At 34.0% G+C, this 16188-nt stretch overlaps 1 protein-coding gene across 28 annotated transcripts in view; it reads left to right on the top strand.

Annotated features, from left to right (window-relative positions):
• The window catches only part of DAB1 (DAB adaptor protein 1), a 728003-nt gene that overhangs the window by 652864 nt on the left and 58951 nt on the right, over window positions 1–16188 (top strand). For all 28 annotated transcript variants that reach the window (XR_015733114.1, XM_087889766.1, XM_034415187.3 and 25 more), the window contains one exon: window positions 15081–15212. Coding sequence is in view for 27 of the 28 variants with exons in the window: in XM_087889766.1 (XP_087745892.1) it covers window positions 15081–15212 (132 nt within the window). In the remaining variant the exon portion in view is untranslated. The remainder of the gene's footprint in view (window positions 1–15080; window positions 15213–16188) is intronic.

The raw sequence follows: 16188 nt of genomic DNA, 5'->3' as shown, positions 1-16188 counted from the left end.
TGGCACAACATAGCAAGCCCATTGTGAACAAATTAGCAGCACATTCTTGATCTTCTCTATAGTATTGCACTGTAAACACTGATACTTGAATAATAAAATTATAAAATGAGCCATATAATATTTGAATTAAGTCATAGGTCTGATTAAGAAGAAATATTTGTACAATGCAGTCTGTATAAAAATTATAACTTGGAGAGAACAAAGGCTATGTTGCCACCTGAAATAAATAATGAACAGGAAGCAAGCACTATTCTCTCCTAGCTATGAAATAACAATTCCTTGTGTTTAATTATAAGGTGAGAACAGTTAGAGAAAAGAAATTAGAGAAATGCCACTTATTTTCCAGCAAAGAAGAAAAGAAAAGAAAAAGAGATATTGTAAGTGAAAAAGCTCAAAGGAATTCTCCTCATTTTGAACTAAGTTGATATACTGAGTATTTAACTATTGTATGATTGTGATTTTGTGATTCAGATTGGAGAAGGAGTGAAACTTAATGCCAAACTTAATTTACATGAAAACAAAAAAGAGTCAAACTTAGCTTTTGTTTTTAGGTTCTGCTCTTAAAGTCCTTGGAACCTTATGTTGTGGGATTGCTGCCTCAGCATAGGTTTCTCAGTGCACCATCTTGGTTTAATTGAAATAAAGTGATATTATAATTCAATGTGACAAGCTCCTTGGGGCAGTAGAAATGACCACCTCTGGATAATATTGAAATTACTTTTTAAAAGGCACTTTCAGACTGTTCTCTCACATAAACTTTTTGAAATGTTTTTCTTTCTTTCTTTCTTTCTTTCTTTCTTTCTTTCTTTCTTTCTTTCTTTCTTTCTTTCTTTCTTATACATCAATTTTCAATTTTAATTTAATTCAATTGAAACAGAACTTAATAAAATAAATTAAGTTTACTTCAAATATAGCATCAGCCTACTACTGTTTCATGTAGTTCCGTGTTTCCCCCAAAATAAAACTGGATCTTATATTAATTTTTGCTCCAAAAGACGCATTATGGCTTATTTTCCCGTTAGGTCTTATTTTGGGGAAAATACACTACTAAACACCTCTGTCTGTTGACGATCTTAACTGGGGCTTATTTTTGGAGTAGGGCTTACATTATGAGCATCCTGAAAAATCATGCTAGGGCTTATTTTCCAGTTGGGTCTTATTTTCGGGAAAACAGGGTATGTAAAAATAAACTATAATAACTTGGCAATTTTTTTCTGTTTCTTTTTCTCCATGATCATTATCTCTTAAACAAAAAGAAGAAGAAGTAGGGGGAAAAAAAGACTCTTCCAAACCATAAAGTTATTGAGGCTAAGGCTAGAAACAATAAGACTTCCATCAGTTCAGCAGGATAGTATTGCTAAAATTTATAGCGAATCTCCAATCACTTTACCATTGCTTGCAGTGGAAGTTTCCAGAACAAAGCAAAATCCCTTGAGACAAACATTCTAATACCTTTCTCTTCCATATCAGTTCACTAGCTGAATACCCATCCTCAGCTACGAAATATTTGATCGGGCTTGATAAATCGACACTTACAGAAATAAAATGCATATTTCTCGTTTGTTACTATTGACATGCTTTCAAACACACCTTCAAGCTTCCCAGATCCTTAATCTAGACAACCCTGATGCTATGCAACAAATAGGCTTCTTTCAGCTTCTTTTATTTGTATTTCAGAGCTATACAAGTGTATTCCTTTTACATTGGCTTTGGAAGCTTCATTCCCTGCTTCAACTTCTTTTCACCCTATATAGCTTTAAAAATAAAATCTGTACTTCCCTCAGAGTATTTAGTACATTTATATATAGACTGGGTTTTTTTCCTGACACATATTAATATTGCACTGAAGCAAGGATTTGCATTCCTTGTCTCAGATGTTTGATCCTGAAACAAAACTAAATGGTCCTTGTCCTTAAATGTCAGTAGGGAACTTACAAGTGAAAAAAAAATGTTTCACTAAAATTCTGGCAGTTTGATATAATTTAGAGACAACCCAACCCAGTTTAGCAGAAGCAATCCAGAACAGGGTTGTAAAGAGATATATCCAATGAATAATCTGTTCTACATGAGAATCAGATCATCAGCATTAGCCCATTTAAGGACCTGGGAGAACTACATTGGGTATTTTAAATATCCACAAGACTTAAAATAGTAAATTTACACAAATGTAAATGTTACACCAACTCTTAGAAGAGTGACAAAAGGGATGATGATAGGTTGTTAGTTTTCTACCTCCAGCAGCACAGGAATGCTTTAGAAATAATCTAACCTAGCACTCTGGTTTTAAGTTACAAAGATTGTATATATTTCAATTCTAAACAGTCACAATATTTATTTAGTTTTTCAATTTCTATAGTCTCCCATCTCAGCCAAGTGACTCTAGAAAGCCTATAGTTCTAAATTTAAAAAACTATTAAGAAAATTAACAATTTATTTTCCCTTGGATTTGGAGAATGTTCTGAGATTACACTCTCTTTTGCCTCTAATATGTGTCTTTCAGAAGTAAATTTTTTTTCTTGCTTTTTGTGAGCCCAACTGAATAAGTACTGTTAGGTCACACAGATACATTGTGGCCCATTAGTTTCCAGTCACATAGTACATCAGAGCATTAGAGTTAGACGGGACCTTGGAGGTCTTCTATTCCAATCCCTTGTTCAAGCAGGAGACCCTACCATTTCAGACAAATAGCTGTCCATTCTCTTCTTAAAAGCCTCCAGTGATGGAATACTTTGCCAGTTTTTGAAAATACAGTCATTTCCAAAGAAGAAATGAGTGAGGTAACTCAATGAGTGAGTCTCAAAGGGCAACTGAACTTTCTATGTTTTTTCTTAAAGATGTTCTCATCTAAGAAGCTTCATCGGTTCTGACAGGAACTAACAAATATTTCTTGGATGAGTAGCAAAACATCTTCAAGGAAAAACAAAGAAAGTTCCAGTTGCCTTTTGAAAAAGCATGAATAATGATTTATTTAAATATGTAGCTATAACTGAGGTGAGGTTACCTCAGCCAGGTAACATATAGCAGTTCTGATGCTTGCCCAGTTTAAACAGTTCATCTGCTGTCATCTTGTTCTTTACTCAAATCTTTTTCTTTCTTTCTATATGTTAACCTAAGCAATTTGTCCTCTTTTTATGTTTATAAGATATGCATCCCTGTGATCTAGGCAAATTCTGTGCCTAACATCATAAGCTATTATTTTCCTTGGATTGAAAGTACCAAGTAACTTTTAATTTTCACTTTAATTATAGTATCACATCCTCCATATGCTGTTTTAAAACAATATCTTAGGGAAGGACGAATCTATCAATATTTCAAATAGGTTACTCTTTATTTATTCATTATACTTCCCTGTGGTGGTCAATATTGAACATTTTAACAATAAGTAGTTTAGACAATAGTCAGGGTTTGTGAAGTAAATATTCTAAAAAATATATATATCCAGAAATGCCAATAAATTGCTTCCTAACACTATGAAACATTTTCTGACTTTTTTTAGAGTCACTTGTATCAGTAAGAGAATAAATTTATAACAATTGCTCATATTTGGCTTCAATTTTTTTTTTGTCTCAGAATCAGAGGACTTAAGCATTTTTCCATTGCATGACATCCATTTAATCATGTTTTGCTTTGATTTAGTCTTGCAGGAAGCAGAGGAGTGATTTGGGTTTCTTAATGTACTTTGTGCCATGAAAGTGCTAGGATGCATCTCCTCAAGGCAAAGAAGCAATACTGTTTGCTTTGATGAGGTACTTTGCATGATCTTTCCGTTTGTGTCAACTGCCATTTGCAATACACTGCTAACAAGCTGTGGCAGCATTAAGGCTAGCTTCACTTTTATAAGTCAGGATGCCATTTTGGATAACGAAACTGCTTCAAGATGATTTTATAAGCCTTCACCAAAGTGAAACACCCCCACAGAAGATCTGCACAATTTATCCAAAATAGGGATAAGGTATATTGCAATGATGATGTAGTAATATATTATTTACTTATAATTTATGCCTTCCAAATATGACAGTTCAAAATGTGCGTCCTGAGAACAGATAGCTTCAGCAGACTGATTTATCTACTCTAGAACAATATAAATATGGCATCTATATTTCAGTAAACTGATGGATCTTGAAGAGAAAAATGTGTTTTTTTTCAGGGTGCAGTCTATTCTGGAACAATAAGAAGCAGAATGACGGAATATTTTAAGGCTGACTTGTTTATGGCCAGTTGCCTGAATGCCTATCACAAACAAGAGATGCTACACAAGAGTGGCCAGGGAAAGCTTTGAAGTTACACTGACAGATGTTATGTGGTGGGGTGGGGCAGGTTTGCTGGCTAGTAAAATGTATAGAATCCTGGTCCTCTTACTTTTTAATATAGGTTTTTAATGAAGTGTCCTTGAGTTTAAGGGAATTCATCCCTTGAGGCTTTTTTTTCTCCCTCATATTTTGTAATGGCTGTTACAACAAAATGTGTTTAAACAGAACAGATGAGGGTGTTTTTTTCACCCTGAAACTGAGACAGATGCTGTGGATGTGCCATTAGGAAAAGATGAACGACATCTGGCATGGCATCCTTTCTGCTTGTATGTTTATGTAAGACATAATATATTAAAACATTGGCTGTTTCTCTATTTATTTGAATTGGATATTCTATGATTAGAAGTACTCTCCGTCTCGCTTGCTCTCTGAATAAGAGAAGATTCTGAGAGAAAAGTTTTGAGGAGCATTTTTGAAAGAGTATTATTTTACTTTATGTCAGTAACATCTCACAAGTAGCAATGAATAAATACTTTTAAGTATATCAACACGAATGAAGGTGAATATACGTGTCCCAGGATAATGTTGCAAGATTCATTCTGGGTCAGTCCCCGGAACCAGAGGTTTAGTCTTCCGAGCTTTCAGACTCGTACTGGAACCCATCCTCAGGGAACTTTTCTTTAGCAGAGTGTGTTCCTTGGGCTATTCTGTGTGTGGTATTTATATGGTACCTGGTTATGTGTGGCTTTTTACCTGTTGATTGGGATGTTGATGGCCAGCTATTAAGTCATTGGCTTTTTTTCCTTGTGCTGCCAAGCCCTCGTCTCCTAAGTACTTAATAAGCTGGTGGTAAATCAGCACTCCTGTTGACTGACAAGGGGCCTGTCTCCCAGACTTCAATCACTTCCCTGGCTATTTTTGTACTTGCTCGTCCAACAATTATAGTAGCTACAAAATTGAATGCATGTACTTGTTCAGCTATTCTCGTTCTGTGTTTTTGAAAAATATAATCTATGTATTATATTTTTTTTAAAAAAATCCCTTGTAGTTTCTTCAAATTTAACTTTAGGTCTTTATCGAGGAAAATTGATAGTCTGTGGACAGAGAAAGCTTTACTCATGCTCTGATAAAGCCTTTTCCTTCAAAAGAGCATATCTTTTTTTATATCCTTCTTGCTGAAGAATGGCCTTCTAAACACTTTAAAACTTGCCCACAAATATTTCTAAAAGTTATGGCTACCCTTTTGTGATGTTTTTTTTATCCAGAAGTGCTATTATAAAGGGCATAGACTCCTCATAATCAATATTGTTTGTCATCAAGTTATTTTTATGATGCAAAAAGGAGGAACAGCAGCTGAACATGATAATGTGGCTCTTCCCTTAAAAAGTCCATCCTAGCTCTTGATTTAAAAAGACAAATAGAAGAAGACTGCTTCCCAGCTGCCACTCCACTTGTTATAATCTTATGTATTGCTAAACTATCGTATGAAGCTAATGATATACTATAATTTGTGGCAGGCAAGACTCCCATAACCACACACTCTTCTCTGCCATGTTAGTTAGCAATGCAAAAAAAAACCATTGGTAAATGTAAGGCTTTATTACTGTCAAAGGCATTAAAAGTGCTGTATAAGCTATTTAAGTAACTATGAAAGCCACAGGGCATCTGTTTCTCAGATTCCCATCATTACAGTTTTTAACAATACATTGCATGAACTGACATTGAAATGGATAGACTACGCCTGTAGATATGCCTAAGGACTAGTTTGACATTACATTTTATTCTGTAACCTAGATTTTTGTAAAGCAGCATTGGGGTCCTTCTAGCTAATATACAGATTTATGTGCAATTCTCGGTGACTTAAGAACTTGGATGTTCGTAAATCTTGTATAACAGGCTTATTTATGTATTATTTAAAATGTTTGCCCTTTAGTTTTCAATTCTAACATACTATACAAGTATGCCAAAAAAAACCCAAAACTTAATATGTTGTCACAAAGTAAAACTGCAGATAAACAAAAGCAGCAATAATGAGCAATAGAGAGGTGGTTTTATGCCCAGAAAAGCTTTTGATTTTGAATATCTTCTTGAAACAAAGTACATCATAAATTCCTTTTGAAACCACATTTTATGGTGGCTTTCATATTTATGAGGAGAGAATTAAAAAAAAGTCAGCAAACCAGTTCTTCATTGCAAGTCATTATTCACTTATTTTTTGCAATGCAGTGGAAGTTTTATGTGCTTCTATATATATGCTCTGAAAACCAGAAAAGGCCTCAGGTTGACTTTAATAAATCTTTGAGAGATGTGCCTCTTCAGTGCTCCAGACAACAAGTTGATGAGTCACCCATGTACATGAGTTGCACAATTTACTTATAGAAAATGGCAAAAAAAAAAAAAACCATTGGGAATGCTGGATTCATTTAACAATCAAGTGGTTTGCTTAACTACTATTTTTCTTAATATTTGTCATAAAAATGGTCATAAAATCAAGTCCTAGTAGGTGATGACTTGCTTAATGACTGGAATGACCTACAAACCAACATTCCAGGTTTGATTGTGGTTGTAAGTCAGGGCTTATCTGTATATCATAATTGCATGGACTCATTTGTGAGCTGGTAAATTGCCTCTAAAAACACAAAATGAAATTATGGAAATTTGACATTATGCAATGCACGCTGTTGCCACGGGGCCTTTAAATTTGGAATAAAGATCTAATATTTGTCATAATCATTAATCATATTTAAAATCCAGTGTCATTAAGGGACATATCAACGAAGTTGTGAAGTGACTTTAAACTGTCGTACATTTATGCAACAATGGAGAATACCTTGATTATAACTTGTAAAAATCTTTAGCTGCTGTACTAAAATGCTATATTCTTTGTTATATTAAAATGTTTTGCTTCAAAATACAGGCGAAGAGTTAGCAAACATACTGAATATTGTGTGTATAGGTGATTAGCCCATGGATGAAGCCATCTGAATGCACACTGTGGATGTAAGATAAGGAAGCTAACAATCAAGGCAACTTGGGTTCCAGCCATTTGGAGGACAAATTATAAATTAGACAGGTTTTCTCTCTTTGATCTTTCTTCTTTCAGAAATATAGAAAAAAATGAATGCTTGAGAAGATTGGAGGGAGAGAAACTTGTATAAAGTATATTAGATGGCAGAGAAGGCTGTAGCTAAGATCCTGTGGGACACCGAGACCTAGGAAACGAAATTTATATCATTAAATATTCGTTGAAGCTTACTGCACCTTCCAAAAATGTTTGGAATTGTTTAGAAATTATAAGTAAGTCTTCAGGTAATCAGCAAACAATGCTAAAAAATTCACCAAAGGTCCAGTAAATGGAAAAGGAGATATACATGTACTGGATGTTTGATCTTGGTCAAAGAAGAGGGAAGGAAACTTTATGAGTTTGGTTTGGAACCTTTTCCCAGGTTCCTGCCTATCCTTGGCAGAATTTACAAGAACATGAGCCTTGATCTGAAATGTAGGCAAGTTTTTTGTCCTGTTTAGGATGATATATGTTAATTAAGAACATTTTCATTTGGGGGGTAAATTTGGGCTCAAGAGTGTTTTCTACTAATCTTGTTGATGTTGCATATATTTGGAGGGAAACTATTGTGGGGATGTCTGTAGAGATTCTCAGTCATCCAGGTCATGGTTGTCCCAAAGGTGCTTTTTCAGGAGGCAACTGGACTTTCTTGTTTTTTTTTTCTTTTGAAGACATTTCACTTCTCATCCAAGAAGCTTCTTCAGCTCTGACAGGATAGTGGGGAATGGAAGGATTTATATTCCTTGCAGACAGCTGGTAATTTGCATACTTTTAGAACAGGAGTGTCAAACTCACGACACGTCATCACATGACTTTTTCCCCCTTTGCTAAACCAGGAATGGGCGTAGCCAGCATGTGACGCATCTGGCCCACGGGCTGTGAGTTTGACACTCTTGTTTTAGAGGGTCATTGAAGCTCTATTTGTGTCGTGGGGGTGTCCTTCCATTCCCCACTATCCTGTCAGAGCTGAAGAAGCTTCTTGGATGAGAAGCAAAACGTCTTCAAAAGAAAAAACAAGAAAGTCCAGTTGCCTCCTGAAAAAACACCTTTAGGACTATTGTGGGGATGACATTGTGACACTGACAATTTGTATGCTTGCTCCACACATAATAAGAATTGACTAAGTTTCAAAATATGCCTTGCCTCAAGAAGTCATTTCTAAATCTAGTATATCGGCCTAGAAATATTACTAAATACTGCTAAATAAATAATGTCAAGGAATTATAAAGAAACATAAAAAAATGATAGGATGTGAATTATTCATATTAAGTCTGTGCATTTTGCATACTGTGCTCTTGAAATGGTTTTTAGGATATGAAGATTTATGAATCTTATTATACCTTTGAACATTCCATTCAGAACTAGAATAAGGAACATTTGGTTTTATTTTGTAATGCTAGATAATGTATTAGAACTTGGATAAGACTGGCTTTTCTCACAGAATGCAATTACTCCTCATTGCCAAACCTGATGAGAAGCAATAGACACATTTTTGCATCTTTTGTACAATACTGTATAATGTTTAGGCAGTATTAGTTATATAGATCAAAATCAGCATGACTGCAGGGAAAATACAGGATAATTCTATGTGAACTAGTGAGAGTTGCAACATATGCTCACATATTTAGAAATATGTAGTGTTAATAACAGAAGCTTAAGAACATCATAGAGCCCAGAAAGCAAATACATGGATCATAGAGTTTTCATTCACAGCAAAATGACCAGACTCAATTACCATATTTTGGATGCATTATAAGAAGACCAAATTCCAAGTGATACAGTGGTCTAGAGGTGGAGCTCTCACGTCACAATCAGGAGGCTGTGAGTTCGATCCTAGATGGAGGCAGATATTCCTCTCTCTCTGGCCACGATGAGAATATATCTGCTGAATATAACTCCACATTGGCGACCGGAAGGGCATCTGGCCAGTAAAACACTCAGCTCTATTCAGTTTACCCAGACTCCACCCCTCAAGGGATTATGGGGTCATTAAAAGAAGATGATGATAAGAAGGCCAAGTTCCCTTGAGATTGTGCTAGGAAAGAAAAAGAAGAGGACAACTAGGAAAAAAGTGCATGGCCTCAATTACAGTGGTGATGGATGCAACAATGGAAAACCTGAAGGGTTTGGGGATGGATTATCCCTCTTTATTATTGCTAAAGGGTTGAGGCTGCCTTAATGACAAATAAAATCACCAAAAGCTAAAAGTTACAGTGCTGTGTAAATATTCCCTTGCTGATTTCCCTTTTCTGTAAGAGCTTTGATATTGAAGGTGGGTAAATTTAAAAGAAGCTAAAAGTTTCACTCAGATTTTTGGAATAGTTCTTTTCTAATTCTTTAAAAAAAGAGAAAAAATGCTAGTATTTAAAAATTATGTGGACACTAAGCATTCCTTAATTCTTTTTTCTAATTTGGAGCTGAGCCTGAATGCCAAATTTTAAATTAAGCACAACCAAACATTGTGTAATCAGAATGTATTTTTCCTGAAATTAAATTATTTCAGGAATCATAAACCCTTTAGAAGTTAATAGGGAAAAAAATACACTAAAAAGGCTGTTCCTATGCCCTGATCTTGTTATAATTGCATTCCATTACTTTAATCCATTTCACACACCTAAAAATAGTTAACAGGTTTCTTTACATGCACATAGATTGAAAACATGAATCAGTAGTAGCTGATTTCAAAGTATATTTTTGTTGCTTGCTGTTTTTAGTTAGTTTTCTAGCAGAACAGTAGCAAGCAGGTAAGTATGAAATATAATATTGTACATGAATGAATAATATGAATTATCTGTTTTGTAGAACAACTTAGAATGCCTGAATTAAATGGTGTAACTAATTAGTTAAAGTAGTCCATGGACAATTGATATGTTCTACATTGAATTTAGAAGCTTCTCATGACTAATTAGAAGTAGAGGGAGCGTGCATAAGTGCACTAACATGCCTATTGTCCTTCATTGTATTTTTATTCTCTTATTCTTGTTCTCGTTTTTGTTTGACGAATTCCAATAAATAAATAAATAATTGTTGCCTAAAACAGAGGGATGTTCTAAACCAATATAAAGTACTTCATTCTATACCTACTGTGTTGGGACACAACATGCTTAATAGAGTCTAAGAATTTCTTGACAGCCATTTCCTTAAATTCTCTATAAATACTGACAGGATTGTAGTTGTATGCATGTTTTTTTTCCTTCTGTTCAATCGAGTCTGATTCTTTATTGCTTCTTAATAGCCTGGTACAAGTTACAAGGTAGTACTTTTGCATCAGCCATTGAAAATATAATGATTTACCAGGACTTAATGAGGTTTCCTGAATAAATAAAAATGTTTCTATTTGCTGTTCCTGCATTACAGATATTTTACCATTGCAGAATAATCTTTATGTCCAATTCCACAAATAAAGAAAGAATGTGATCATAGTTTAATTTCTGTGCAAATACTGCTTGGCAATCAATAAGATAATGACAAAAAATTGATTTAATAGAACCCTGAGATAAAGAAAGGGTTACCTAATTTTACACTTAGAAGGAGGGCATACAGCTGAAATGCAGGGGAAAATCTAATAAATCAATATAATTATATTATGTAAATAAGCTAATATAATTAATACACTAGAGAATATGTAGCTCTCATGAAGAATGCTTACCCCTTCCAACAAAATTAATTTACTCTGCTAAATTTATTGGCAGATATGTCATAATATATGATCAGTAGGATATAAGTAAGTTTTTGTGAATAATGTGAGTATTTTGTTTGCTTAGGATCTGGATAATTACTAAAAACTTTGGAACCCTAGAAATATCAGTTCAGGTCTTTAGTATTACGCTCATTCAAGAAGGGTATTGACAACAGAGTATTTATTCCATTATGTTCCTTGATTATGCAAATGTCTAAATAATAATGGTTCTTTGATCGTTTATGTGGCATTCATCCAAAATATTGTCAGTTGTCCTTTTTGCAAAGCTCCTAATAAGCAAGCTAGGGCATCACCATCTTTTATACAGTTACTGTCACCATTTATCTTTCAAGTTTACTTTGAACTGGAATAAAATAATTTATGTCTGTTTTTCTTGCTCATACCTTGTAAAGAAATAGAGCTGTAGAATAGAGAGTAGATGCAGTAGATAGTTTGTTTGTCATTCTTCTGTAGAGATTTAGAATTTCAGGATTGCGGTTCTTATATAGATTCTGATTTCCCTATTTTTCAAAGTATTCTGGCTTGCTTAAAACCCTGAAACCTACATACTATTTTTATGGAGTGTTTTATTTTTAATATTTCTTGAAACAAAAGAAACAAAAGAAAAAAAATGAATTTGACAGCCTAATGTAGGAAACCAATATATCCAAATCTCTGGCTAAATCACATTCATATGGACTGAATTTGTACAGAATCCATTTTCCTCATAGGTAGGAATATGGAATGAGGATGCGGTTTTGAGTGCCTGCTGAATTCAGTATGTTAGAAAGCGCTTATTTGTTTAAACGATTTTATAGCTGCTGATCTCATGACAATTTAGACAACATAGATTATCTGCTTAACTTTGGGTCAATATTATAGACATTTCTCTAATTTAGCTGGAGTTTGGATGTTACGCGGTGTCTCCCTACCTCCTTCTTTCTCCTGTTTATATCTCTTACTCATTCTTGAAATCCAACAAAATAACTGACAGAAGGTGATTCCTGTGGAAAATCTATATAAATTATACATAAGAATATTTAAATTATATATTTATTGTAATAGCCAGTATCTATTTTAGTGAAGATTGGGCTTCTACATTTATAAAAACATCAATTAAATTGCATGTTTAATATTGTAATCTAGTTTGGGAACACTGCTGCATTAAAATATGACTAGAAAATTCATTATAGAAATAGAAAAATAAACTTCCACCAGGACTAGCCCCCAATTCTTTACAATTGAGCAATCCACTTTGAGTAACCCAAAGTAACTGTTGAGTAGCTGTTAAGTGGACTGTTTTACCATTAACATAAATTTGGTAGAAATGCCATTTGTCCATGCACACAGCTCCTTATATCACCCCTAGATATGGACATTGTCTGCTTTATGGAGGTAAATCATGAGATGTTTTGTCAAAGCTGAACCAAAACAAGGCATCAATTTGAGGTTTTATATAAGATTGATGAATACATTCCCTTTAAAAAGAAATTGCATAGTAAAACTCAGATCTCTGGTTAATTCTGAAGTTGACCCCAAGCAAGAACTCATTGATGTATTGTGCCTCTCTCTCTCTTAATTGCTCCAGTGTTTAATATAGGTGAGAAAGCACCACCCCTAATGCAGCAAATGTGATTCACAGGTACTATGATTTTTCATAGTATTTATAGATTTCAGGGGTCTTGGATGTAACTCCAACAAGTTGCATCCTAATCATCACCAGCCTGTGCTGTGGACCCTGCCTTACCTTCTAAAGTCAAACAACTATTTTTAACATAAAAAGGCTAGCGTGATTTGGGCCTTAAATATTTCTTCTAGGATTTCTTCTCCTAGCTGGATCAACCAAATCAATTGTCCTTAGAAAAACTGTTGTTAGTACTCTACTTTCACAAAGTGATGGGAGCTAAGGCATGAAAACACTGTTTTTCTGTGACAGTGTTTACTCTGTTGAACAACTGTCTCTCAAAATCAGCCAGTGTGTTCATTTGTATTATTGCTGGTTTTGCTCTTAACCTTGGTGTGGATTGGCCTTCAACTAAATGTTGATTTATGGCAATTGCCTGGACTAGTCCCTGCAGTTTTCTTGGCAAGATTTGGGAAATGGTTGGCAATTGTCTTTTTCCTACGCCTGAGAGGGAGGAAGTGACCCAAGGCCAGTCATAACATGGAACCAGAATTCATAGTCCCCCAGTTTTTAGGCTGACCACTACACCAGACCAGCTCTCCTATTGTTTTATATAGAGATAGTGCTCAACGTAAACCTGTTTGTTTAGTTTTTAGCCCTGAAAAAAGTGACTTACAGCCAGTCATCACACATACAACCATCACAGCATCCACATAGTCCAATGGTCAAAATTCAGGCATCTGGCAACTGTAATGTATTTACAATGGTTGCTGCATCCCTGAGTCATATGATTGCCTTTGTGACCTTCACATCTGGCTTCTAACAAAGTCAACAGGATAAGCTGTATTCATTTAACGACCATGTGATTCACTTAACAACTGCAACAATTCACTTAACCATGACAAAAAAGGCAATAAAAGTGGGTGTGACTTACGTAACAACTGCCTTGCTTAGCAAAGAAATTCTGGTTCCAATTGTCTTAAGTCAAGGACTACCTATAATGTATATTTGTTCACCATTGAGTGTCTTACTTGTAGTTTACAAGTCAAATACATTCTGCAGTATATTCAAATCTTCATTATATGTAGCTCATATATTTTTATGATGACATAAATTGACAAGTATAAATGTCAAGAAAATTCATCTTTGAAATAAATGTCAGTTTAGAATATTATCTTAATCTCTGCTAAACGTAAATTCATTTTTCTGTGCTAATTAAAAAGATAAATTAAAATTCAGTAGAAAGGATATTTCTCTTTGTTTGTCTATATTGTCACTGCCATTGATCGACATGAGATTTTCTTAATCACTATAATTTATAATAGGTTATAATAACTTAATTAAAAGATTTTTGCAAATTTAGTTACCATGATCTGTCTCTGTGTGCTTGCATTCTGTTTGAGCTTTATGAAATGTTTGCAAGTTTAAATTAAATAGGTGAAATCTGCACTGGCTGTAAAATAAAAACATGTTTTTATACAAGATAGATGGTATGCAAATAAAAAACGTCAAGTTATCATCTCTGAACATTAATAAAATGCTAATTAAATGATACAAATTAAGCAAAAAAACCCCAAAAACAAAGCCTTTTTAATAAGAAAAAATAAAATAAATTTGGCAAGAGGGTTCTTATCTTCGTTACCTAACATGATTGTGCTTGTATAGCAATTATTAGCAGTGAGCATTGTCTAAATTGGACTGTCAGAGCAATAGAGAACAAAGTATCCAAAACAGAATCGGTCAATAAGCCAAATAAGAGTATATACAGAAACAAGATATTGGGAGAAGAATAGAGCTATAATGAAAGTTATGTGATTGATTGATTTATTATAACAACTTCTACACCATCCAGTCCAAGAATTCTTAAAAAAAAAAACTTTAAAAAAAACCAGTTGGCCTTTAAATCTTACTTAATCTTATTTAAACAGTAGCAATATTAATTTCAGTGCTAATGCTACTTCAGGATATGCACATATGTTCATCCATAAGGCAGATTTGTCAGAAAGGCCATTTGAAAGATACTGAAGAATAATGGTAAAGGAACTGTAGCAACTCAAGCTTTCTTAATGATCACAAGAAAAGCATCCTGTTGTTGAAAGATCTGAAGTTTGACACAATATCACAAGAGAGTTTGTGATAACAGATGAGGAAGATTCATCTAACTGAAAACAGAACTCTAGATGAAACACCTAAAGCACCTACAACATGAAATGATTATAAACATGATCAAACCGACCAGATGTAGTCTTGAAGAAAATGTGCTTGAAGCATTGCTTTTCATTGTGATACTGCTGTTTTACACATTTATCCTTATAAATATAAATCGCATGACTCAATCAAACCACGAGCTTTTCATTGTGGGATTGTTCTTTTTCAGATTTATCGTCATAAAAATGAATCATGCCTTAATCAAACCCTGAGCTTACATTAAAAATGCTCTTCTTGTGCTTTGTTTATGAACAGCTACTACAACACCATCATGCAGTACACGAAATTTCATACATCGCAAAGGATATCACAGACCATCGGGCCTTTGGATACGTATGTGGAAAGGAAGGGAATCATAGATTTGTGGCAATAAAAACAGCCCAGGCAGTAAGTATCAAGTATCATTTCTCATTTATATCATCATTTTATCATCCATAGTAGCATTCTTTATGCAGTACATAATACTGTCAGAAGCCCCTGAATAAATGTTCTGAAATGACAGTTTAGCAATATCAGTCATGGAAAGGAATGAGCACAGTCATCATTCCCAGTTTTTTCTTGATGTATTCTTTCTAATTAGTAATTATTTTCCTTCCTAATTAAGCTGTAAATACTAGCTGAATACAAATCGGCTTACTTAGTCCCTCCTCACTCTTTTAGATGGAAAATAATGGAAAACAAATAGCTATTTTGCAGGGCCTACTCGAAGCATCTTTTTTGTTCATTTTAATTACCATTATTTTCCAAATATAATTTGTATACAGTATATAAAAATGAATCTTCACCTAGTTAAAATTTGCAGCTTGACCAGTATAAATAAAGTACAAATTAATTCACTAGGAATAGATGAGACTCCCTCCCATCCACCTTAAAGAGATTTCTAAGATTGCATTTGTAAGTTTAGAAAGCCAAATTAAGGTACAGTAATTACTGATGTGAGTTCAGATGCAACAATTTCAATCTCAGATAATGCCATATCTTACAATTTTGAATTTAAAAATTCATTTTAAATGTATAGTAAATTAAATTTATGCTTAAATAGCACAAACTATTAAATAGTCACCAATAAAGCATTAATAAGAAGTTTAAGCTTGAGATGAGTTGGGTTACTCATTTTTGAATTGCATTGTGTTTGAGATTTCAGCAAGGGAAAAAATTTACCAGAGAATTAATGCATTACACTCTGATAATTTTATTTTGGTTTTACTTGCGTTTTCTTCATTGCACAGCACTATCCAGAATGGACTTTCAAAATGTGGTGCGCTGAAATATCTCTAGAAAAACAGAGGCAACCACAAAGAAATTTTATATGAAGTCCTAATAAGGATTTATATGCATACAGAAGACAGAACATTGCTGATTG

Source organism: Pantherophis guttatus, chromosome 3 (genome assembly GCF_059756535.1).
Source record: "Pantherophis guttatus breed Tessera chromosome 3, ASM5975653v1, whole genome shotgun sequence".
NCBI classification, from domain to species: Eukaryota; Metazoa; Chordata; class Lepidosauria; order Squamata; family Colubridae; genus Pantherophis; species Pantherophis guttatus.
Note: the sequence above shows the minus strand (reverse complement) of the source record. Positions and strands in the feature narration are given on the sequence as shown.